Below are 26,128 nucleotides of genomic sequence, written 5' to 3'. Positions count from 1 at the left end.
CTGGCCCAGAGGTCATGCTGGGAGCCTTGGCAGAAGTGACAAGCAGACAAAGGCCTGGAGGTGGAAGGCAGGGTGGGCACAGCCTGGCTGCCAGGTGGAAACGCCCAGCGTAAAAGCTGCTCTGAATACTGGCTGCGCCCTGCTGCTGCAATCAGCCTCGACACTTGGTTATTATGAGGAGTAAAGGCGGCCGGCGGGACAGCTGGAGCCGCGGCGACAACATTTAAGGCGTTTGTCAGAGCTGTGGGACACGGGCTGCCAGGCGCTAATGGCTTCTGTGTGCTGCTGCCAAGGGAGAGGAGGGCGGGCAGGCGGAGGCGGCCTTGCTCCTGCCTGGGCCTCGTGCCTGCCTCACGCTGCGTGGCCTCTCCACGACAGGTAGGGCCCACCTGGGCCTTGCAGATGCCTAGCAACAGCCACATAGCCTGGTACCAGCTGGAGAGGATGGGGTGGTAGCTGCGCAGCACATGCCTGCCTATTTCGGGCATTTTTTTGCCATCTCCATCTCCATTCAGGCTTCAGCTACCCTACCCACTCGCGAAGATCTGGGAGTCAGTTCTCCACTATGTCATGCCCCAGAAGGGACTCCTAAATCCCAGCTGGCTCAGCTTCTGCCTCCTCAGTCCTTTAGAGTCAGGCTTTGTGAGAGACAGGTCCTCCAGGTGAAGGGCCCACTTTGCACTCACGTCTATCCTAAGTGAGAAATTTCAGCTTTGGGAGCCTCAGTTTCCTTCCCTGTAAAATGAGAAGCCAGAAGCATCTATCTTTGATCACACTGACAGGAAAACACAGAGGAAGCCGGGTGAAGTGTCACGTGCCTATGATCCCCGAACCTGGAGTCCATAGGCAACAGCTGGACCTGCCTCGGGAAGTCCTGCATCTGGAAGAACATCCGCCGGACCCAGCACCAGCACCGTGTGCTGTCTCAGGTAACACCTCTGAGCACATGCTGAGCCCCGCGCTGCTCACTGTCCCCATAAAGAAGATCCATCCTCATCCCGTCGTACAGGATGATGTACTCAGTTTTCAGGGCTGAGGAGACTGCTCAGTGGCTAAGAGCACTGGCTGCTCTTCCAGAGGATCCAGGTTTAATTTCCAGCACCCAAATGGCAGTTCACACAACTGTCTGTAACTCTAGTTCCAAGGGACCCAATACCCATGGCAAAAACACCACTACACATTAAAAAAAAAAAAGTACTCAGTTTTCAGTTATAGCTCACTGTGGGTGGAGTAGGGTTGTTCCAGGGGCTGTGCTGGTATGTCCTCACCCCCACTGATTAACTCTAGAGATACTCTGAAGTTCCTCAGAGGAAGGAGGTCTTCAGCTGGCTATGGATCAGGAAGATGCATAGGAAAACACCATGGATCTGGGAAGAGACCCAGGGGAGAGGAGGAGATCTTGGTGGGTCCAAGCTCTTTCCTAGGACACAGACCAAAGCTGGAGGTGACAGGAGGGTCCCTGAAGGCCCAGCATAGTGGTGCCCGCCTTCAATCCCAGCACTTGGGAGGCAGAGGCAGACAGAGCTCCCTGAATTCAAGGCCAGCCTGGTCTACAAAGAGAGTTCTAGAACAGTCAGAGCTACAGAGTGAGACCTTGTCAAAAATACATAAATAAAAGAGGGTCCCTAAAGAAGGTATATGAAGCTCTGTGTTCTGAACAAGGTCACCCAGGAGCTTTGAATCCCAGGAGCCCCTTTCCCCTGTTACTCTGCCTCCAGTACTGTTGACAGGCACAGCTTGGGACCCTCCGGGCACAGGGGACTGGGGCTGGGGCGCACTGCTATAGTTGAGTTGTTGATGTGATGATCACGGACCATTTGCAAGCAGCTGCAGAGGCTCTGTCCTTTTAATTTTTTTTTTTCCAAGACAGGGTTTCTCTATTTAGTCCTTGTTGTCCTGGAACTCACTCTGTGGACCAGGCTGGCCTCGAACTCAGAGATCTGCCTGCCTCTGCCTCTCGAGGCTGGGATTAAAGGCGTGCGCAACCACTGCCCAGCTTAAATTTTTGTTTTACGTGTCTGAATGTTTTGTCTGCACATATGTCTGTATATCACATGGGTGCAGTGCCCACTGGAGCCAGAAGAGGGCTTTAGATTTCCTGAAACTGGAGTTACAGACAGTGGTTAGTAGTCATGTGACTGGGAACTGAACCCAGGGTCTCCAGAAGAGCAACAAATGCTCTTAACCATCTCTCCAGTCCCCAGTGGCTCTGTCTTGATAGAGACCACTACGGGAAAGGGCCTAAGGCTCAAAGTCAGTCTCCTCCGCACTAGAGGAAGAGGTGGAGCCATGGGCTGGCCGGCCATCCCTGCACATCTGTAAAGGGCTTACAGGAAATGCTGTTGGCACCCTCATCCCACTTCAGAAAAGGAGAAACCCAGGCAAAGGGTGAGTGGCAAGGCTTGCTTGGAACATGGTCGTTCCCAGGGTCTGCTTCATTTCTTCGAACCCACATAAATAGGAGCTCACCACGTTCACCCAGCCTCGGCCCATTAAAATTATTAAAATGTTTTGGAGGGCTCCAGGCAACTGCATTCAGAGCCCACTGCTCTGCTAGGGCTCTGCCTAGGACAGGGTCTTTCCCAGCACTCTGGGGCCCTATGTTGCTACCCGACTTTTAAGGCCACCTCCACAGGACAGCAGGGTCCTCGTGACTACGGTCTCTTGGCTCTCCACTGAGGGACACAAGGGAAGGCTGGTTTGTGGCTAGCTGGAAGTGGGTGAGGGGCTACATTCCGACTTCGTGACCATTACCTTCGTCATCCTGGGGGTGGTGGGCTTCGAGCTGAGAAAGAGGGAGTGTGGACATGTGAACATAGGTGAATGTATGCAGACTTGGAACTGTGTACACTTGTGAGCACAGGAGAGCGTATACCCACATGTACACATACCCACATGGTATCCGGGTCTTAATATTTGGCCAGACAACTACCTTTGTGTCCTTGACTGCTTCTAAGGTGCTGGTAGATAGGGCTTTCTTCTGGGAGTCACTGAGCCCTGGCTCCGAGACACGCAGGCCTCCATCCTTGCCACTGAGGCCCGGCCAAGTGGATTTTCCCGGCTAGGACCCGCTTGGTTCCCACCCAGAGGTCCCCTCCTCCAATGTGACCTCAATCTGTCCACTGCTTTTCCTCTCTCCTGGCCTTCGTCCTAGCCTCTGATCATTTTGTTTTGTGTTATCTCATCACAGCAAACACCACAATGCGGAATAAATGAAAAGGTGACCCTGAGGACTCCTCTCCTTTCTTCTACCGACTAACATTATTTGTGGTGCGTACTGGGTGCCAGAGACGCAGGAAGGGTGAGTGGGATCAGCCCCAACCTCACAGAACTCACAGTATGGGGGTGGGGGGGGGCGTGGTGCTTCCGCTTATCTTAATGCCACCCCTCACCCCAGTCAGGCATGGTACAGCCAGCAACAAAGAAACCCCAGGTGCCTCTGGAATCCCCACACACGACCCCCCCCCCAGCCACAGGTGGTGGGGGATGGGGTGGCAAGGCCAGAGCCATTTGTTCATTTCTCAGAAAAGAAGCTCCAGGCAGTGCTCAGAGCCAACCAAGATGGCAGGAGAAGGGTCTCTGCCCAACCCAGGCCTGCAGCTCCATACCTGTGCCCACCAGGGTGGGCAGCATTTACAACACAGCCCGCAGCATCTGGTAGAGCCTGGGACCACACTGAAGCCAAGGTGCCAGCCCCGAACCCCTGCTCCCAGTAAAGGTGGGTAGACTGAGGGCACCATCCTGTGAATCTCAAATGCCACCTCTGGACAAGCTAGACTGCGTTCCCAGGAGGACTGACCTGAATGTCTTTTCTCCTCTGGTTAAAATGCAAAACCCTGGATTCTCCCTTAGCTTTCGGGGGGCCCCGAGTCAACCTGTCTACTCAGTTAGGCCTGGTGCCTGATCCTGGCCCCGGCTTCTTATCTAATCCCTTTGCCCCGTTTTTTATTATTCATATTGTATACAAAAAAAAAAAAAAAAAAATTCTACACGTTGCCAAATGAACTGAGGAATAAACCCAATTAGACTGTCTCTCCTCCACCAGCCAGGCAGGAGCGGCTGCTTGGCGAAGTTGGACTGACTGTGGGGCCCTGTGCCGGGCCACCACCCCGACCAGACTGGCAGGCCAGCATCTGGCAGGCGCAGCCGTCTCCCTGGAAAACGAGATGCTTCTTATTGAGATAACGAATCGCTCCATTTAGATCCAAATTAACCTCCCCCAATTACCCCATTCTCTACCACATTTCACCAGATCGAAACCCCTTCTGCCTGCACAGTCGAGTGCCCAGCCCTCCCCAAGGCCGGGTCATGTGCAATCCAAAGCCTGGGCAGCTCTGCCGTCTCAGCCAGGCCGGCAGGCAGGCACCCTCCCCACAATGGGTCACGTTTTCTTTTCTTCCTTTCTTTTTTTGGGGTGGGGGTGGATGCAGCTGCTGCTCCAAGGAGTGGGAATTTTTATTTTATTTTTTTTTAGCTCGTTCTTTGAAATAAGGATGCAATATGGGATCAATTTTTGATGACAGTGAAGTAAAAGGGGAAAATAGTAGCAATTTTCTCTTCTGAACATGCCCTATTTAATGGAAGGATGTCAAGGTGGAGTTTTATATGGAGGAGAGACCATGTGTTCCCAGGGACACACGGTCAATCAGCGATGCCGGGCACGATTTCAGCTTGAGGGTGGCTAGGAACCCTTCCCCATTCCCTAGGGTCTCTCGTGAGGGGGTTACTAGGGGCCCAGATGTGGGGCAGGGAAAGGCTGAGCTTCTGCCCCCCCCCTTACCTGGCTCCACAATGGACCCTCCTCGCTTTGTGCCCTGCTGGTCTCAGTCTGCATCGGGATTCTCGAGCTGAGACCCCAGGGAATCTTGTGTTAATTAGGGTTATAAAATCCTGCCCAGCTGCTGTCGCCTTTATGGTAAACCCAGGCAGCTGAGCTTTAGTTGGCCTGGGCTTCAGGGTAGGGGGTGGGAAGAGGGGGAGGAGGGGGAGGGGACTGGGTTGAATCCCTGGCTGGCAGGGTTAGGACAGTCAGCACACCCGGCCTGTTGTCCGGAGCCTCTGCATGGGGAGGCGGGGGCAAGCAAGGGGCTGTTCCCAGAAGACGCTGAGGGGAACCGCCTCGCCCCCCCTCCACCAGGGTAAGAGATAATGCAGTGGATTCAGACTCTGCGTGTGTGCACTCACAGTGACGTTCAGGTCCAGGGCAGAATGGACCAGCGGTCAGGGTTTCTACCTGGAAACCCACCCCCTCACTAAATTTACCAGAGTCCATTCAAGTCTGGGGTGCTCTCCAGTATCCGAATGGCACCATGGCCAATACTGGCCTAGTCCTCCAGGGGTCTAGTCTCCCGTGGCCATATATCTTTCAAGGCCTTCTTCCCTCTGCAGTAGGGGGCAGAAGTGGGGTAGAAGGAGTGCCCTGCGACAGCAACACAGTGCAGACATCAGGTTCACAAAGCCACTCCAGGCTGCGTGACCTGACACAGCACTCGGGCATCCCGGACCCCCACAGGTCTGCACAGAGCTGTGGTTCCAAAGACACATACTCCATCAACACACCTCAGCCGAGGTAAGCCCATCCAGAGGACAACTTTGGTGACACACAGGAAGGAGCGTGCTGGGTTCTTTCTATTGTGGCCCCCCACCAGCCCTGCCACCCACGGACCCACGAAACACAAGCAATTCATATCCCAAATGTCACCTTCTAAAGTCTCTGCCATGAAGTCAAAGCTGCCACAAAAGGCCTTGCTCCCTCCTCCAGAGTCCCTGCTACACAGAGCAGACGTCAAGGGATGGGCAGGGCAGGCCTTGATCCAAAATGTCTGCAGATCCAAGGAGGGCACGTAGGGGCCCCTTGTCTCGGCACCTGCCTGTCAACGGCCGCCGCCCAGAGCCGCGCCTGCCACCTCCCTTGCCTCCTTGGCTGTGGCCGGGCCTCTGAAATAATTAGCAATTCTGCTCAACAAAACGCAGGCCCGATGGGATAATAAACTCCAACATCTGTCAGAAGAGCGAGCTCCTATGGAATTGCCAAGAGAAACATTTTTCTCCTCATTCAATTCACATTTAAATCGAAAACAACCCCGGCAAGTCTGCGCCAGGCCTGCGGCGCGGGGCTCCGGGAGCCCACAAGCTGTTCCTGGGCCTGCGAAGAGGCTCGGACGAGTGGCGATCACTCACTCAAATTAACAAATCATTTTATTTAGAAATGAAGAGAATTTGTAAGTGACGGATGGCTTCAGGGCCACTGAGGAGAAAGGAAAGCCAGCCATTGTCCCACACAAGGTAGGCAGCTCTGTCTCCCTAGCAGGCAGGTCTTCCGGGGAGCACAGGAACCAGCACGCTCCATTTTCACAGCTGCCCAGTAAGACGGACAAGCTAGGAATCACGCTGCCATTCTAAGGGGGTACACTGAGGGCAGTAAATGCCCTGGGTCCCTAGTTGAACTTGATGGCTTGAAAAGGACACAGGGTGCCTAGCCAGAGCGGGCTCTATCCCAAAAGGAGCCTCCTTGGCCTGCAATTCAACCTTCGGGCTGCAGGAAGTGCTATGCTGAGAGGCGGGAGCCTTGTGGGACCTCAGGGTTGAATTTGGAAATGGAAGAGCTTTGCCAGTGTACTTATACTCCTGTTACAGGAGCTCCAGAGACCTGAGTTCCAGGCCCAGGGCTACAGTGAGACCATTTTTACATTGAAGGCTATACACACTTGGATCGTCATGGGCCCTCTCATGTGTGGGAACCTCTGAAGGCCAGCTACCAAATACCAAATAAAGACATATTGCTGGTAACAAGCTGCAGACCTTGCCAGACCCCTCCTTAGGCCTCTACCTGTCTCCATCATACCTCCCCTTAGGACTTCGGAAGTGCCTGTACATTAACATCAGGTCCCTCTTTCAGGCTCTCACAGGACTTAACTTCAAACAGGCACAGCCGCCTCCTGTGGGAGGCAGGGGTATTTTTTTCCCCCTTTTAATCACAATGGTCTCAGAGCCCAGTAATTATTTCTTAAATAAATAAATGAATGGATGGATGGATGTAAGGGCCTTGGCTGCCTAGACATGTGTGAGACAGGGGACACTGGATGTCTGTTTATTATGACACATTGTCATGTCCTTACCCTTCTGCATGGACCATTCCTTCTGCCCAGAACGTTGTTCCTCTCGTTCCCCTCCAGCCACTGCCTGGGCCTCTTCAGCTCCGTCCCCCTCATTTTGCATCCTTGTCACGTTATGGCTACAGCCCACTCTGAACCAACGCCCCCACCCCAGTGTTGGGAATTGAACACAGAACCTCACACATGCTAGGCACGCCCTTATACCACTGCTCCAGGCCCAGCCTCGGACCAGATTTTCTCAAGTCAGCTGGGATCTGGTTCCTCTTTGCCCTTCCCTGGGCCTCGTTGGGCCTCATGAGGTTGAGGGCATGACCCACCTTGGAGAGCTTCCTGGCTGGAAATGTCAGGAGCTATTAAAACAAATCTAGAAGGCACAGAGGGGCTTGTAGAGGGCAAGAAGACAAGATGGGGCGAAAGGACTGTGCCCTCAGAGACAAGGTGTCGAGGGAGGATAGAAGGAACACCGGGGCTGATGGTGAGGTCTGGGCCTTCCGGAAGTGGAGACTGCAGGCACGGGTTTTGTCTGTATGTGTACGGTGCCCGAACCAAGTTCACCTGGAAACTTGTACAAGGCCGTGTGGCTGCAGCAGGAACCTTGAAGGAACAGAGCTGTGCCTTTTCTCAGCTCTCCCAGCTCTCCGGACTTTCCTAGCACGCTTGGGGGATTAACAAATGAGTAGAGCTTGGAGTAATGGGGTTCAGGGAAGACTGAAATACGCCACAGTGGGAGGAAGAACACTGCCGTCCCTGGTTGAGGAATTAATGTGTCGTCGTGTGTTGTCGTGTGTGTGTCGTCCCCCCCGTCCCCCCCCCCCCCCCCCCGGCAGAGGAGCACAAAGATGGCGGTGCTGGAAGAGGCAAGGCCGGACACTCAGGCTCCATTCCTACGACTCTGCCATCCCTAGAGCCCCTGTAAAGGGAGCAGGTACTGCCTGGGGCTCAGCAGGGCTGGACCGCCAGCACAGGCACACAGTAGGTGCTCAACAAGTCTTCAAGAGTGACCTTTGCCTTCTTCAAGAGGCTGCCAGGATTCTGATGCCTGGCCTCAACCCGAGTCTGAGGTCCAGGGCTCCCATTGCCCTCTGTCATTTCTCCCTGCGCGGCCTCTTCCTCCACAACCCCTTCTGTGTGCCGCTCCCTACCGTTCCCTGTTTGTGTGTTTATGTTTGTGCGTGGGTGGGGGCGAGGGCGAGCCTGTCTTCCTCAGTCCCTTCCCTGCCTTATTTTTTTGAGACAAAACCTCTTATTGAACCTCGCTGAGCTGCCCAATCGGCTAGACTGGTTAGCTAGCAAGCTCCAGTGATCCCCCTGTGTCCACCTTCCTAATGCTGGGATGGCAGTGTGTGCCACCATGCTTGGCTTTTACAGGGGTGCCAGCGGCCTGAACTTCGGTCCTCTCACTGACACAGCAAGCATCTGGCCAACTGAGCTATCTTCCCAGCTCCTGTTCATTTTTTTTTAATTGATAAATAAATAGCTCAGGCTATCCTCAAATTCACTAAATAGCTGAGGATGACCCTGAACTTCTAATTGTCCTGCTTCTACCTTTCAAGTTCTGGCATTGCAGGCATTTGCCGCTATGCTTGGTTTCTGCCTTTTCTAAATGGCTCACAGGTTTCTTTAAGCCCCCATTCCTGTGGTGATCGTTCCCTTAACTTTCACTTTCAGGCTAGCTGGGGTGGTCTCAGGGTCTAATAAGCAGGGGCCATGCAGGGTGTCTCAGGCGGGATGTCAAGGGCAGCCTAGAAGGTGTCTGTGTGTGTGTGTGTGTGTGTGTGTGTGTGTGTGTGTGTGTGTGTGTGTGTGATTCTAGCTGAGTCTCTATCATAGGCCCTTCTCTGGAGCCTCCTGGCTGTGTCTATTTCCACGGTTTCAGGCTGGAGCAGGAGAGGGAGGTGCAGGGAAGGGATTACCTAGAGGTACGCAAGCCTTTGGTAAAGTCTCTGTTCCTCTCCTGGCTGGGGCCTGCCTGGCTTGAATTCTGAGTTTCTAGGCACGTAGGGGCTTACATGGGGATGGCCTCTACCTTGAGGGTGGAGAAATATAACTCACTGGGAGCGTCTCAGGGTAGTACATAGATATCCCTGGCCAAATCTGTGAGTTTATGACATGGTGACCAGGGATATGGGGGTGGAGACTCAATTCTATTTCCTGGGCTAGGGAGAGCTTTTGGTAGAGAGTATCTATACCAAAATTCTCTCGAGATGCGGCCCAGGAACTGCTTAGGAGTCACAGTTACGGTTTGACCCAACGAAGCACTTTTAAACAATTCGAATCGTGAAGCAGGGAGTTGGAGACAGGGTGGCATCTCTCTCCAGAGTCGGCATGGATGAACAGGTCACTTGCCTGGGAGAAGGAGCCATACTAGCCCCTCCAGTTCTATAAATTAAAGATTCTGATTGGGTTCCCTGAGGTCAAGGACCTGTATCTCCAGCATCCCTGAGGCCTTGATCTTGTGAGCCAAGATCTGACAACGTGCCCCTGAGCTCTGAGTTGGGAATTTGACATGTGATGCTTCGGTGACCTAATTGGTGACCTTGAGACCCATGATACCAGCCCTGGGCTGTAACTTGCTTGGTAGGTTTTTCTTTAGCTTGCGACCCATGGACTCACATATGACCCTAAGGCCACCACAGCTAACAGCGCCCTCATAGAGAAGCAGGAGGCCCCTCTACTCAGGGAAGCCCTGGCCTGTTTAATGGCACATGCTGTGTTCCCGAGTGACTATGCAGGATGTAGTGGTGGCACACACAAGGCCCCCAGAAGCTCCACTTTGAACATGACATCCAGGTCCTCAGAAATTATTCCCCTGGCAGAGCTGGGAAGCCACAGAGGGGGGTATCCTCCTTGGGGCTAGGGCCTGGTTCCCAGGATCCACCACTCAGACCCAGACAGGCCTGACTTCCACTCCTTGCCTTCGCCCATCCTGCCTTCTAAGAGGAAAATCACAGGGAAGTAAACCTTGAAGGGAGAAAGGAGAATGTTTTTAATTAAAAGTTTAAGAGAATTCACATCCCGAGGGAATCACAGCAAGAAAAGGCGGGGAGAGGAGGGGCGGGGGAGCAGAAAAGTAGGCCACGCCAGCTCAGGCTGCAAGCCGAGTTCTTCCAGTTGCCTCGTGCACTGCCCAGCATCGGCGAGCTGGGCCCTGTGCAGTACAGGAACGGGGAGACAGGGCTCGGCTCTGACGGCCAGCCTGGAACCGTTCTGAGTAAAAGCTTAAAGCTGGGCAGGACAGCACGCAGTAATAATACTAACACTCAGGAGACTGACGCAGAAAGAACACCAATTGGAGGCCAGCCTGGGCTACCTAGTAAGACCCTGTTTTAAAACAGAATCAGCACAAAATCAACCAACCAATTGGCTTAAATTAGGACTGCTCCCTGTGTCTAGCCCCAGACATTTCTGATCTCATGAAGACTGGGCTTGAGGCTTGGTTGGAGCCGTCACGTGGCCAAGGCCTGGGGCCATGCAGCCCACCGTGGAGTTCTGCATGTATCTCGTCCACAGTCGATGGCTCCAAGGAGCCCCTTGCCTGAGGACTTCTCCATCACCCCGCCTACTTACGCTGCACTTGCCCACTACACACTTGTCTATCACATGCTGGGTACCTTTCTAGTCTGAGCCCCGCGACTGGGCAATGCCTGGGTGTGAATAAAACGGGTGGAGACTCTTGGGAAGGGTCGGTGTCGTCTCTGTCTCCTGACATGGGAGGGCTCTAACAACTGATTTCCTTCTACTTACCAGGCTGGGGCTGGGATGTATTAAGGGGGTCACTGCTTGTGGGGCCCTGTGTGGAGGAAATGGGGCCAAAGCTAACCTATGAGATGTCCCTGCACCCAGAAGTCTCTCTCTACCCCTTGCACCCTTTACTGGGAGAGGAAAAAGTGAAGGGGAGATATGACAGATGCAATAGTTTGCAAAATGAACTCATTACATGGTAGTCACACAGGGAGATGAGATTAGCAGAGGAACAGTTGATAAAAGGAAGCCTGGTGTACACACGAGTGGCAGTAAAAGGCCAGTGTTCTTTGGAGATTGTGGAACTTGGCACTCCTGCTGAGACTTGGAGAATGGGGGCAGTGGTCCCCTGAACTAGACCAGAGTCACAAATCTGGGTTGTCACTACTGTTCCCCGACTGTGGCTTACCTGTTGGCCGCAACTCTCCTAAGTGGCTGGGCCCCTGGAGCCTTTCTAAAAGCTGGCTAGAAGCAGGGCCGTGGGGTCCTCAGCTCTGAGAGCCAGGGATGCAAGCGGCAAGCTCCAGAGAGCTGACAGACAGCTCTGCTCACCTGCAGGCCGGAGTGTGTGTGTCCGCTGCAAAGTTACCCGAGACCCTGGGCTTTGAGAGAGCCCGCGCTTGCTTTCACCTCCCCTTGCCCGTAAGCATCCCCGCTGCACTCCACGAGCTCAGGCTTGCCTCCCGACGAGGACCCGCGCGCGACCATCTGAGGAAGGTGGGCGGGAGAGAGGCGGCAAGGCTGCCCACCTCCGACCATTCCTATGGATTCTCAGGGTTTGGCCTCACTCTGCAGCCCACCCCCATCCCATATCTCCCGCCTCATCCACGTCGGCACCAGGAAGTGTCCCGGACTCCCACCTCTTCACCCCGCTGCAGTCAGCCCACCCTGGCTGCCCCATTTGATCCTGAGAGCCCTCCCTTCTTCCCCATTAGGCTGTAGGCCTTCGGGCCCCTCTCCTGACACCCACGATGGCCTCTGCTTTCCCTGGAGCACCCCCACTTCCTGTGTTGGAGACTGGGCGGACCACTCACTGCAGAGCTCAGGGACCTGGCTCCGCCCCGCTCTTTCCTCTTTCAGAACGGTTTCCCCTGCTCTCGGAGGGGCAAATTCCTCCTTTTCTTTGACCCTGGCTTCAGTGCCACTTTTCTGTGCTTCCAAGCCACTGGGGACACCTTTCCAGAGAACCCCAAAGTAAAGTGGAGAGAGCCACCTTGTCAGGCCCCATCCCAGAGTCCAAAGTCCAGAGGAGGCCAAGCCCCTCTTCCCGAGGCCTCCACATGCAGTTTGTGGTGTCTCGCTCAGAGGGATCACTCAGTAAACCCACCAGGTGGACTCTTAGCACCCACCTCACAGGTAAGGCAACCCAGCAGAGAAACGACCACCCGGAGGAACAGAACGCCCCGAGGCTGACATGACAGTGGTGTGGCTGTGACCTCACCTGTCTCTCTACCCAGGTGCTTTGTCCTGCCCTGGAGGACTGTGTTCCCAGTGAGTCCTTCTCTAGCACGTTTCTGGAAAACCTCCTTCACTGTTCTCTGGCCCGCTGTTCTTGCCTGTTTTTGAGAGCGAGCCTCAGCCCTCGCCCCCATACAGTGCCTCATTCCCACGGTCCGGTATGGACACCAGCTTCCCTGGTCCGCGGCCTCCTGAAGTCATGGTGTCCCTTGCCTGGCTTCGGCCCTACTGGCTGTCTATTCTTCGGGTCACCTGCCTGATGCTTAGGTCTCTTTTAGGCTGCTGGACCTGGTGACTGGGGACACACAGGAGGAGGGGGTCCTGGGGTTATAGGAGGTCAGAGGGACCCTGCACAAAGGGCTGGGGAACCCTGCACTTAGCCTCAAAGCCTTGAAGATTGCCTCTGCCTGGAAGTCCTGAGCTGTGTACGGGGAACTTGCCTTCTCTGGTGCTGTCCGCCTCATCATACTTGGCATTCCTATGGACAAGGCATGGGTTGTGGGTGAGGAGATATCGTTCACGGACCCTGAGCCTGCCAGGTAAGGGCTGAACCCCAGGTTCCTGGGGGGGCTGGAGGGTGCAGCCTCATGTCTTCAGCTATCTCCACAGCTCGGCTCCAGCTGGTGTTGACACAGCAAACACGGGATGACTCCCATTCGCTGAGGAACAGAGTGGGCAAACAGGGAGGCTGTAACAAAGGACCAGCCACCGTGACCAGCCTCCCAAACACCAGCTCCAAGGCCTGTGCCAGAAGGCAGGAAGCACTGCGAGCCCGGACAGTGGGAGGTGGGAGGTGGGAATAGGGTTCCTTGTCAAGTCCCCGTAAGAGGGAGGGCTGACCGGGTGGGGCTGAAAGTCGCCTTCTGGTCCCTGAACTTTGGTGTTTCCTCTGTGTTCCTCCTCCCGTCCTCTCTCCCTTCCCTGGCTAAATCCTCCTCTTCCTAGGTCCCTCAGGCTTAGCCCCCAGTTCCACACACTGTGCCATGGATCACAACACTGTGACCTACAGCAGACCGTGCTCCCTGAGGTCTGTGTCCACTGTCCCTGTCCCTGGTGACATAGCACAGTGCTCACTAGCAGAAGCTGAAGAAGGGGCACCTGAGACACCCGAATCCTGTGACTCGATAAGCCTGTCACTACCCCTGTGCCATGTCTACCACCCCCAGGTCAATGACACCAACTTCTGACCCAGTACTTTCTCCCATAGGCACCCGCTGTCCCCAGGGAGGGGCTGCCTATGGCAGAGCTTGAAGCACAGACTAGGGGAGAGTCTGTCCTGGAGCATGCTTCGAGAGCGGACCATGCTTAAGGATGTGCATTAAGCATTCCAGAGATGAGGCAGTGAGTTCCGTCTCTAGCTTCGCCTCTGCCACCTCGTCTCTTCCCTGCAGTGGAAACTGAGGCACGTGAAATCTGCTCACACTCCTTACTAGGCCAGGGCTGGACTAGACATGGCTGGGCTCTCTCTCCTTTTCGCCTCTGACAACGCCTCCTGTCTTCTAAGACTCAGTTTAAATTGCCGCCTCCTCCAGGCTGTCGCCTTAGACTTCTCAGCTCCATGGTGGCTAGTTTGCACACGGACCGCCCATAGGTTATTGTCTGTCTCCTTGAAATCTGGGGCCCAGAGGGTCAGGATCACTGGCTGGCTCACTGCTACCCTCCCCAGCCCTCACACACAAGGATTTCAGAACAAAGGGCCACATGCTATTAAAAGTCAATTAAATTTCTCACTTCTGTGATCTTAAATTAGTCTGGTTTGTCCCTGTGGCACCTGTGGGTCTTCTCCTCTGCCTCCTAGGATCTCTCCACTCGCCAGCTAGGACTCCCAACCCCCACCAGTCCCAGAAGAATAGGCACAAGCAGAGGGGATTCTCCCCTGAGTCTGGGCCCTGTCTGGGGAGTGGAGTACAGCGCTCCTCCTTGGGCTCAGGGACCATTTCCTCCATCTTGTTCGCCCTGAGTCAGGGCAATGCTGTTTCCTGGCCTAATACGTCCCAGGCCTCAGCCCGTCCCTCTGACCTTCTAGCTCTGGAAAGCTCAGCTACAGGGTGTGTGTGTTTCATCTCCTAGACCTCAGGGATGCTGCACCCCAACCGGAAACCTCTTCCTTTGATTGGCGATGCTGGGGAATGGCCTTTGTCTCTGGAGATCCCAGGTGAAGAGCCTACCGCACAAAGACAACTTGAGACCAGAGGAGGCCAGCTCCAAATAGACAACCTGGCATTTCTGGAGGCCCAGTAGGTCGGTGTCAGCTGGGCAGGGAAAGATGAAGGAATGAGGAGACTCTGGGACCCCTTGGCTATGCCCCAGCCACACTGTACCTGCACGGCCCCCCAGGGGGACTAGCTCTTGGCTCCAGCAGTACAGCCCGGAGTCCTCCAGAGCATCTCAGGCTCTCCTGGCCATCCAACCAGGATGTAGGTAGGCGAGGAGGGCCCCACACTCACGACCACTGGGAACTGGGAACAGCGCGCCTTTCTCTGCTCATGCTGACTGATTGACTCCAAGGACAAGGATGCTTGGGTGTGTGGAGAATGGTCACCCGCTTCTACACACATTCAGGCCACCTCCTCTGAGGACCCTTCCCTGACCTCTAGCCCTAAATGGTGGCTTAGGAGAAACCTCATTGCTACCTGGGCTCCATCATTCCCGCCCCACCCCCCTTCTTCCTGGCCACACACACGGAAGGTGTTCCATGGATGCCCATTCACTAATCCAAGGCATCCTTATCCCCAGGGGCCCCCAGGCGGCTCCTCTGGGTGGCACCTTGCCAGGAAGCAGCACTGTTTGGGTGAGGGGAGAATAATCAGCTCTAAACGCTGCAATCAGGGAGAGAAGGCTGCTCGGGCCCTTGGCGCCTACGCCTGCGCCTAATTGGCTCCACGTGTCTGCAGCTCCCTTCAAGAGCGGGAAAGTGGAAGGGTCAAGATCTCTTAATGTTGGTAATGGAAGGGAGGCAGAAGCCACTGCCAGCCCCACATAAACACCTTTTAATTGCTCAGAGAAGGGTGGGCGGAGGCAGCGGGTGCCACAGACTCCCTTGCCTGTCAGCCCGCCATTACCGTGCCTGTTCCGAGCTTCCCGGAACTGGAGTCTGACCCCAGAAGCTGAGCTCCAGCGGGATCCGGAGCCACAGTCCAGCGTCTGTCCCACAGATGCTTACAAAGCTCCTACTGCAGGCCAGGCCTTGGCAGATGGCTCGTGGCCTGGATTTCCCAGGACCAACCTATGTGCTGAACCCTCGTCAATGAATGCACCACCCGACCCAGCTGAGCTGGCTTCTAGCTGCCTCAGTACCCAGTCATTCCCTTTGCTGCCTCTTCCAGGCAGCCTTCCCTGTTGCCCCTTCGGAAGAAAGGAATGTTTCTCTTGCTGAGGCTGCCCTATTCCCTCTGCACTGCCTGTGGGACGTCTGTTCATGACTGTCATATCGCATGTGCCATCTGACCCGGAAACACTAGGCTGTACTTGGAGTGGCGTGCTACTGGCATCTAGTGGGTAGAGGGTAAGGATGCCACCAAACACCCCCCAGTGCTTGGAGCAGGCCCTGCAAGGACAGATCCAGTTCAAAGCGCCTGCCTCCGGTGCTGAGGGTGAAAGGCTCTGCCTGAGACGAGGCTTTGGAGAGGAAGCAGCGAAAGTCAGAACTGGGAGGAACCTTCTTCTCCTGACAGGGAGTAACCTGTCCGTCCTCAAGCCCCCGGCCTCTACCTCCTGCCCCTTCGAGCACCCAGCTCAGCGCTCCGTTCCTAAACAGACCCGGCCACACCGCCAACATGCGTCGGCTAATTGGGTTAAGAGGCCATTAGCGGCCAAAGCAGGGCGGCTGCGCTCAGAAGGGTTTTTAATTTTACTCTTTAAATGACGCTAATTCCGCAGAGGCCACTGATGGTGGGGGTGCTGCCCACTGGAACCCCCAGATCCAAGGCCAGGGCTGTACTCCCCCCTGCCCCACCCATGTGAGCCTTGTGGGGGCCCCTGGGAGGGACACTCATTGTCTAAGAAAGAAAGTGAGGGGAGAGGGATTTGTCCAAGGTCACTAGGTCATCACAGGTCAAGGTCGTGTCAGAGGAAGCCAATGCCTCATCTTCTTTTTCCTTGGTCCGGTCCTTCTCTAGACAGCTAATGCTACACGGTCACTATGGTAGTACATACGAAGGTGCTGTCAGTTTGTAGGGCCTGAGCTTCTAGGTTCTGGAGTCCAGCCAGGCCTTACCACTGCCTCCGGCTTGTCTGAGATGGAAGGCCAAAGGACTTCCTGCAGCAGGCTGTCAGTTTCCACACCGATGTGCACAGTAATCTGCTTTGGCCTGGATGCCCTGTCCCGGGTGCCCTGACCTGGGTGCCCTGTCCCGGGTGCCCTGACCCAGGTGCCCTGACCCGGTGCCCTGTCCCGGGTGCCCTGTCCCGGGTGCCCTGACCCGGGTTCTCCCATTCTCTGGCAATTAGCTCACCAAGCCGTCATGCCCTGAGCCTTGCCTGTGGGCTTATCTCCCACTTTATCCAAGACCTCTTCTCTAAACCACACGGCAAAGGTGCTAGGGATGGGTGGAATGCAGCAAACCCTTCAAGGACACTGTCCTTTATGAATGACAGCTCCTGTCCTTTATGAATGTCAGCTCCTGGAGGTGTGAAGCTAAGGTCCTGGGCAAGGAGGCCGCTCATGCCTTTAGTTTTATTTACGTTTCTGAGACATGGCCCCTTGATGTTGGCAGTTGGTTTTGAACTCTGGAACTCAAGCAATCCTCTTACCTTAGCCTCCTGAGTAACTGGCACTGTAGGCACAGAGAAGGAAGTTAGGGACCGAGAGGGAATGGTCTTGGATATGAAGGTAGGAACACGGCCTGTCCTTCCCTGCTGCATCTTCAGGTGTATCACGTGGTTGGCCCTAAGTGAGTATTGGCGACAATACCAAGGGGGACGTAACAATGAATAAATGATTGTTCCGAGAAAGGGGTTGTGCGCCAAGCCTCAGTTGAGAGGATGGGGACATAACAATCATGCTTCAAATCCGCCCCAGTTCTCATGGTGTACCAGAAGAACTCAGGCACCTTCTTGTCCCTTCCGGGGCTCAAGGCCCTAAAAAGCCCTGGCTCAAAGGCCTCATCTCCTCGGTAGCTGAAGTTTCAAGACAGGGTTCCCTCTGCATGTCCAAAGCAGAGAGACTAGCATGATTCCTGAACCCGGGACACTGCTTGCTTGTGTTTGTAAGGCCCTGAGCTGGCCTGCTTCTATCTGACCGGACTTCCGGTCAGGAGACATCTGACAGACCCTGATTGGACAATGCAGTGAACTTGTGTCCTGCGGGGCTCAGCTCCCTCTTTGCAAGCCCCAAATTAAGATTCAAGACCCGATCAAGGGTTTTCAATTGGACTACTGGGTGGGGTCCAGGGAGGGAGGGACAATGGAATGGGGGATGGGGGTCAAGACCCCCCAGGCCCCTCCTCTCATTTGCACTCAGGCTGCACACAAATGTGGGAAGAAGAAAAGGACCAGAATTTGATTAAAAGCAAATTTAAAACATAATGAAGTTCAAAGCTTACTTTGAACAATTAGAACCAAAGGGGAGGCGGTCCTTCTGTCCTCTGGGGTGTAGGGTGAGCCTGCAACAGAAGGAGGTGCTGGGGTGGCAAGGGTTTTGCCTTAGTGCATGCCTCGGGACTGTGGGGAGCCTCAGGCCGGGATCTGAGTCAGGAAGACCTGTGTTCAAACTCTGGTTCTCTTATGTCCTGGCCTGACACCCCCAAGCCTCAGCGTCCTACAAGAGGAAGGGACAAAGACTTCCTTTTGGGGTTGCTATGAGAATGACTTGTGATACACTGGCCACATGGTGAGTGCCTTTCCCATCATTCTTCCCCTGGACATCATTTTGTATTTGGCACTGACTGTATACCAGGGAAAGGAGGCAGATATCTGTCCTGTCTGTCAGGCAGGGATGAGTATGTGGGGTACAGGATGAGAGTCGGACTAAGACTCCAAGCCCATGGCCATGCCCCAACCCCTCTGCTATTAGGGTTGGTTGTTCCTGTAGTATCGGGTTAAGGGGCGTGGGGAACGACAAGACTGTGGTTTCGGAGGAGGATGGCGGGGCCTGGGTTCTGGGAAGCTTTCACTGCCCCCATTCAGCCCAGCCCAGCCTCTACCAAGGTAACCCATCCTAAAGTCTGTGAGCAACACCTCCAAAGACTTGAACATGACCTTTTCCACATATCCCTGACGCCAACACTAATTTGGGCTGGCAAGCCAGTTATGGTAGTATATGTTTGTAATCCCAGCTCAGGAGGCATGGGCATATGAGGCCAGCCTGGGCTACATACTGAAACCTTACCTAAAAAAAAAAAAAAAGTTTGATCAAGACAGCCACGTTCTGTAAACTGGGAGGGGCCAGGAAAACCAGGAAGCAGAGTGCAAACTCGGGGTCTGGAATGGGGGAGGGGCAAGGAGACAGAACAAGGTAAAATGGGACACATTTGGGAGAGGCAGGGGGATAGGTGTGGTGTGCTAGCTGGGTAGGTAAGCACATGTTTAATACAAGTCGGGAGAGATCTTTGGTCCCTACATCTGAAAACTGGCTTTGCCCCTTCTGTGGCAGTCTGCCTTCCAGTTGACTTCCCTTATCTGTGACAGGAGATCCAGAAATCAGGTGGGATCAGGCTCTCTAGGCACAGCTCTAGGTTTGCTGGATTCATAATTGTTGGGAGGTCTTAGAGCCCATTTTCCCTCGAATCAGAAGGCCAGCCCCACCCTCTTCTCTGCGCCTAGGTCACACTGTGAGGAACAGCAGGGGTCCAGCTCCTAGAAAAGGGAACTCCTTCTTTATCGGGGTCTAGATATGGAGGATCTAGGCTAGCTGCCTTGACTCGGCCCTGGCCATAGTTGTGGATGGATGTGCGAAGTTTTTAAAAATTGCTTTATTGAGATTTAATTGACATAGCAAATTCAGTCACATTAAACACGCATTTCAGTGGTTCTTAGTAATAATTAGAGTCATGCAACTACCACCATAATCTAAATTTAGAATATTTTCATCACCACCAAAAAGAAACGCTGTATTCACCAGCCCTATTTCCTCCCCACTAGCCCTCGGCAACCAGTGAGCTGGCTTCCCATGTCTGTGAATTTGCCTTTCCCAGACATTTCACAGAAACGGGATCACACATACGGCCTTTGTCACTGGCTTCTTTCACTTGGCATGATGCGTTTCAGCTCATCCATGTTGTAGGGCACATCAACATTTCTTCCTTTTTTTAAAAACCAGATGCTGCTATCTCCTACATCGGTGGGGGGCAAATACAATGGCGCCCCTGATCTAGGGTCAGAATGGATGCTTCCTGCCCATTTCTGAATGACTCTGTAGCTCCCGAGAGCCCCTTCCCGCCTGCTGTCCTTGGAGTGAGCAGGGGCCTGTTTGCGTTGTCAGGCTAGCCAGGCAGGCCTTACCACTTACGGAAACCCAGTGCCTGAGAACTGCAACCTCTCTGAGTATAAACGGGGAGACTGAAGCCCGGAGCAGGCAGAGAAATATTGAAGGTCTGGTCAGAGCAGGGACTCCAGCCTTCCCCATCTGTGGCTGCCTCTGTGTGATGCCCTCCCCACCAGTTCCTGCAGCCCGCCTAGCGGCACACTGTTCTGACCCGGCACTCACTCCACCACCCACAGACAGACCAGGGGGCCGGGAGGAATGAGAAAGCTCCAAGGCCCTGCAGGAGGGAGGGGCAGGACTGCCTAGGTCTGCCAGGTCACCTCACATGCAGTCAGACCCAATTACAACTGCCACGACCGCCCACAGCCCTCCCTGGAGCTGTTGCTCCCACTGAAATTCAGGGATCCACGTGCCCTGTGACGGCGAGGGCTGGAACACTGCCTTCGGTCAAGGTCACTCCACCTAGCCCTCCTTTGATGTCCTCATGCTCGGGACACACTGGCCTACCTTCAGGGCCTGCACCTTCCTGTCCAGCAGGCTCTCAATGTCCCCTGCCACCTTCTCCACCAATTTCTGCGGTTCGTTCTCTTGGACTTCAAAGAGGTTCCGGTTGTCCTTGTAGATCTAGAAGGAAGCAGAGGTTAAGGGTGAGGCCAGAGTGGTCCATAACTCCCATGCCATGGCCTCACACACTGTCACTGCATGCACAGCTCACTTCAGCCCTTATCCCTATCGCACCCTAGCTTTGGCCCTCAACAAGCCTTCTTGAGCTCAGGGGAGGGGGAACACAGGGCCGCAGCTCCATAGTTTGCATCTGGCATGAAGGTCCAGTGGGGGCTAGTTGGTGGCCGGTATGGGTGCTTGATGGGTCCAAGTTTGCCTTGTCTGAGCCTCAGGGATCTCCTTTCAGGGGCCATGAATTGTATCCACTGTTAGTTCCAAGTGGCTATGAGCAGCAGAGGGGAAGGGTAGGCCGGATGGGAAGCAGGAGGCAGGGTATGCGGCGAGGGAGACGGAGCTAAAAAGCATATATCATAAACCCCATCCCGACATGAATACGTTCTCACACCCACACACGTACGCACGTGTGCATACCCACAAATGAATCTCTTATGTGTGCAATATGCATAGCTATTCTTCCACAGAGCCCCGGGCAGTGCGCTTCTTTTGTGGGTGCTGCCCTAGGCCATTTGCAGAAACGACGGAGAGTTCTAGGAGCCCCTTGGGGGCCCCTCTGCCATTCAAGGCACAGAATATTGGGGAAGAGTTGATCTGCCCATTCCCCTCCTTAGGAGGTGGAGTCTGAGTACACATGCACATAAATGCACATGACTAGCACATGACGTGGCTGGACATGTCATCTGTGTGCACACGCCAGCATGTGGCTTTGGGGTGGGTGAGGCTAAGTCCTCTAGACACAGCCTGGGAGCTGGTATGGGAGTCTCGGAGGCAGATTTCTGCAGGTGTCTTTGTTCGTGCTTGGGGCCTTGGGTATGTGCATGCATATGTATGCGTTATACACCAGTGAGTGTCTTGTCGCCTGGCCTGGACCGCGCATCCATTCAAATGATTCCAGGAAGTTTGTTCCAAGTTGGCTCCTCCGCCACTAGAGGTCAGAGGCCCAGCTCCCACGGCAGAGCCTTGCCACGCGGCTGTGCAGAAGTGGGGGCATGTGGAGACAGAGAGGACTGGTGGTGAGGGGCAATAAGGAGGTGACAGAGGCGCCTGATGAGAGACGGACAGGCAGGGTGTGATAAGGTCGGAGAATGACAGAAGAGGTGTAGAGATAAGGACTCTGTCATCTGACAAGACGATGGGCCGGGGGCTGGGGAGTGAAGAGCCTTAGCCTAGCTGCCTGCCCAGTGCCTGGCAGCCCAAGGGTTACAGCAGCGCACAAAGCAGGCTCAGGCAATCTTCTCCTCCTGCTGCCATCCCCCATCCCTCTCAGCTTCTCTTTTCTTTTTGTCCTTCTCTTAGAACAAAATAATTTGTGGTGAAGTCGCTCCTTCCTACGGAGCTGTGGCAATTAGGGGGTGAACGGCAGAGCCTGTTTGTTCAGCCAGAGAGGGCTGAGGCTCGGAGTGGACACCAGGGCAGGCTGTCCCATAGAATCCAGGCTCAGCCTCTGGTCCTCAGATGGTCCTCTGTGATGGAGGCAAAGGAAAGGAAGAATCAGAACCCAAGGGTTGCAGAGAAATGCAGGGAGCCGGTATCCTACATCAGGGAAACTGAGAATCAGACAGAAGAGCACAATTCTGGACACAGGACTGAGTGTCGAAGGCAGGCTCCGTATCTTTTCTGACCCATCCTTCTCAGGTTTGGAGGTTTAAAACACATCCCCTTGCCTCCTTGCTTTGGACCATGATCTGGGCTACACAGTTGAAGCAACACCCAGCCAATTTGTGCCAGCAGGGGGCGCAGCTGCCTGGCTTCATCAGGGCCAAGGGATGAAGTTCCTATACATTAGATTCACTTGTCAAGGTCATTCCCAGGCTCTGAGGCTGTGCAATGCTGGTTTCCTGACATGTCTTCTGGAAACATCTGGGAACCCCTTTCCTAGGCTTACAATACACTTTGAAGCCTCTGAGCTCCTGGGTTGGGACCAGCAGAGCGAAGAGATCTAGTGTCAGGGCTATACCTCGGGGTCCCAACAGGTGACACAAAGCTTGGAGGCTGAGGTTCTTCCAGAAATGAGTGTTCAATTACACACACACACACACACACACACACACACACACACACACACACACACACACACACACACACACACACACGGGAGTCCTTACAAGCCAATGAACAGCACAGTTCATGTCCTTGGAAACCTGCACTGGTGTCACCACGGCTACTGTTTAAGATCACCAAGCACCAAGGCTGAGGAGGTCATCTCAGTCCCCTCCCTCCCTGCCTCCACTCTTCTGTTAGACGTGCCCGCTGAGAGCTGTCCAAAGCCATCAGCTTTCATTCCTGAGTAGCCAACCTCCTTCTGAGTGTTGCCCAAGTCCAGCCCCACACCCTCAAGTCCCTCCCTCAGCCACCTAGTCTTTTTCCCTAACACCTCAGTCTCAGCCCTGGAGGTGATAACAGAGGAGTCCAGACACCAGGGAGCCACTGATGGCGCACAGCGACAGCTAGCTCCTTCGCTGTGCCCGCAAGCACCCGGGGGGGGGGGGGGTGTCTGTGTGCAGAGGACGCTGAACAAAGGCATATGCCCAGTTCTGCGTTTCAGAGCAGAGAGGTGGAGGGAGGTTTCATCCCTCCACCTCTGCCTGTGTGAGCTCCCAGAGCCCTGCCTGCCTCTACCAGGCCTTCTTCCTGCTCTACTTCTACGGAAGGACCCACGATGGTGTCCTTCTGCTGGCCCCCAGGGCCTGCAGTTGAGGCCTCTCAGGACTATTGCTAGCCGACCTTGCCCATGCTATCCCGGCCACTCTGTCTTCTCATGTGCACTATGTCCTGTCGGGATGAGGAAGTGGATTGTAAGGAGTTTCTGGTGTGCTGAAGACAGAATCCTAGTGGCCGCTCAAGCTGTCAGCCAGCCGTCCCCAATCCCAAAGGAACCCCGATATGCAGCAGCTCCTGAACAGAGGCAGACCTCTGACGTCTCACACTTTCAACATTCCTTTGGACCTGTTCCAGCTGCTCTGTTCCCTGGAAGGGCCCTGAGCTCAGCCCCAAGCCCCAGGGAGATACAAATGGCACAGTTCAGCAGGTGCCCTTCCCCAGAAGGAAAGTCATCTCCACACTGATATGGGCCAGGACGCTGCTTTCCAGCATGGACCCAGGAGGGGGCCTAGAGAAAGTGCAGTGCCTGGACCCTGCCAAGGGCTAGCTCCCCACCAACCCCAACCCTAGCCTTGGGACCAGCTGGGGCGTGGCAGAAAGGCCGGGACACAGGGTACAAGGCCTCAACCACAGCAGGGCCACATGTCTGCTGGTTGCCTTGGCCCAGAGACTTATCTGGAAAAACCACAGTTCCTACAGCAATGCTGCCTCAGCGGTCCTCACCTTTAACCACAGAGCTGGGTTGAGGTGAACAAAGGGGCCAGTGAGGCCACAGGCTGCTGCAGCTCTTCAGCCATCCATGGTAGTGGGGCAAGAGGCAGGGGCTTCATCCCACATCAGGGGGGGGGGAAGGTGCTGGGATGGGGATGCAGGCAGCCATGTAGGCACATGGCAGGGGGCCAGAGGAACATGGCCTGCAGGGGTGGCTAAGGCAGAAGGGACCATGTAGGAGGCTGTATGGAGTCCCTCATTCTACATATCATGGACTTCCATCAGGTACTTCAAGTCACTGTTTTTCAAAATGTGTTTGTATGATGGGCAAGTGTGTACAGGTGGAGGTCAGAGGTCAACGTCAGGTGGCCTCTTCAATTGTTCTCCACCTTATTTTGGGAGGGGGGCAGGGTCTCACTGAACGTGGAACTCACTGATCTGGCTAACTTGGTTAGCCAGCCAGTCCCAGGGCTCCTCCTGTCTCTCCAGTGTCCCGGTGTTTACAAAGGTGCTAGAGTTTAACCTCAGATCCTCACGCTATGTGGCGGACTTTTGACCAACTGAGGTATCTTCCCAGGCCCTACCTACAGTAGTGACTTCAGCAGGGTGCCTTTCACCTTTAGGGTACACATACTAGCTCTGCAGTCCCTTTGGGGGCCCCAAACCCTCTGCCCAGCCTCCTGCTTTCTGGGGACAGCCTTTCATAGATAAGCAGTGAGCCTGCAGGATGTCTGTGGAGCAGCAACCTTGGATGGGAAACCTGAACACTTGCAGGGCAGAAGGAGCCAGCCCCATCCGCAGACGCTAGGAACGTTCAAAAAGCTACCAGAGGAGAACAAAAACCTCAGGACAAGGGGCGTGGACCGACTCCATCAGAGGCATTTCACAAAGTCCCAGAAAGCCAGCAACAGTGGGGTCCAGACCTGAGCCAGGGTGAGAAGGCTGAGAAGAGAGAGGGAGGAGGGAAGAGAGGGGAAAGGTGGGGAGGCCAGAAATAGTCCCGTTGGCTTACCCGGGGCAGGTGCTTCACATACTCGGCCTCACTGATCCTTGATGGCTCAGGAAGACAGTCCATTCTTGTCATCCCCATTTAACAGACAAAGACGCTGTGGGCTAGAGGTGAGGTCCCACAGCAGAGCTTGAATCTGAACAGGGCCTGTCTGAGGCAAAGCCCTTGCCTTAGGGTACTTTGTAGTTCTGCCTCTAAACTTGAAGGTAAGACTTTTCAGGAAGGGGCATAAGGGTTTGAAGGGATGAGCTGGGAGTTTGACCAGCCAGAAAGGAGCTTGGGGCAGACACGATGATGCTGAAGAGCTGGGGAGCAGTGGAGAGGCAGCCATCCCAGAAGGGAGGGGGCGGAGGACCGCAGAACCAGCTAGATCCTCTAACCAACCACATAACCCTGGAGTGAAGACAGACACACTCTCGAGGCTTCTCTCTGCAGTGAAGGTGAACGGGCCCTAATCTCTGGAAAATTAAATCAGAAAGAAAACGGAACAAGAAAGATTTGATGCAGGCTTGCCTGCGTCTGTTTGCCTCCTCAAAGGCCCAGACTCAGCGTGGGGCCCAGACAGGTGCCCCAGCATCCCGGCCCCCGTTCTGAGCCTGGTATCCCCGGTAAGCAGCTGCTCTCTAAACCCTCTTTTTTTTTTTTTAACCACACCTCTTGGTGTCCGCTCCTTTGTCTGACAAAGAACAGCCAAGGTGGGTGTCTTAACTACCGGGTTTTTCATGCTACCAGGCTCCGAATGGGGAGGGGCAACAAGTGGACTCGATGGCAGACTAGACCTCCTGGGGAAGAGGCTCCTGGGGTCCGGCACTGATGACGGGTATCCACTGCTAGACTGGGCTGGGCTAGAGACTAAGGAAGCCACACCTGAGGGTCGTTGGTAGCTCAAGGCCAACGAGGAGGTAAGGAGAGCGGAGGACAGTAGTGACCAGCTCAAGTTCCCCTGAGGCGGGCAGAGTGGAGGCAGCGTGAGGCCCCAGCCTCACCTCCCCCGTAGGCTGCTCAACCAGGCTCCTATCTTCATCAAGGGTCATGACACACCACCAAGCATCCTTGAAGACAGGAAGAGGGATGCAAGGCTAGGCAACTGGAGTTCTTTCCCATTTAAGCACCTAGGCTATGGGGCTGGGGAGATGGCTCAGCATTTAAGAGCACTGGCTGCTCTTCCAGAGGATCCAGGTTCAATTCCCAGCACTCACATGGTGGCTCACAACTGTCTGTAACTCCAGTTCCAGGGGATCTGACACCCTCAGACAGACAGACATACAGGCAAAACACCATAAAAAGAAATAAAAATTAAACACGCAGGATAGATCTGGCGCAGGCCCTGCCTTGTTGGGACTTAGAGGGTGTCCCACACTAGGTACACAAACCCTGACGCAGACTGCT

General features: G+C 54.7%; 1 protein-coding gene across 1 annotated transcript in view; it reads right to left on the bottom strand.

Moving 5' to 3' along the window:
* Cacna2d2 (calcium voltage-gated channel auxiliary subunit alpha2delta 2) overlaps positions 1-26,128 on the bottom strand; it is a 133,091-nt gene that overhangs the window by 46,688 nt on the left and 60,275 nt on the right. Inside the window, 1 exon segment of the mRNA XM_028895281.2 lies at positions 20,245-20,361. Within this exon segment, the coding sequence (XP_028751114.1) occupies positions 20,245-20,361 (117 nt within the window).

This window comes from Peromyscus leucopus, chromosome 7 (assembly GCF_004664715.2).
Source record: "Peromyscus leucopus breed LL Stock chromosome 7, UCI_PerLeu_2.1, whole genome shotgun sequence".
Classification (NCBI taxonomy): Eukaryota; Metazoa; Chordata; class Mammalia; order Rodentia; family Cricetidae; genus Peromyscus; species Peromyscus leucopus.
Note: the sequence above shows the minus strand (reverse complement) of the source record. Positions and strands in the feature narration are given on the sequence as shown.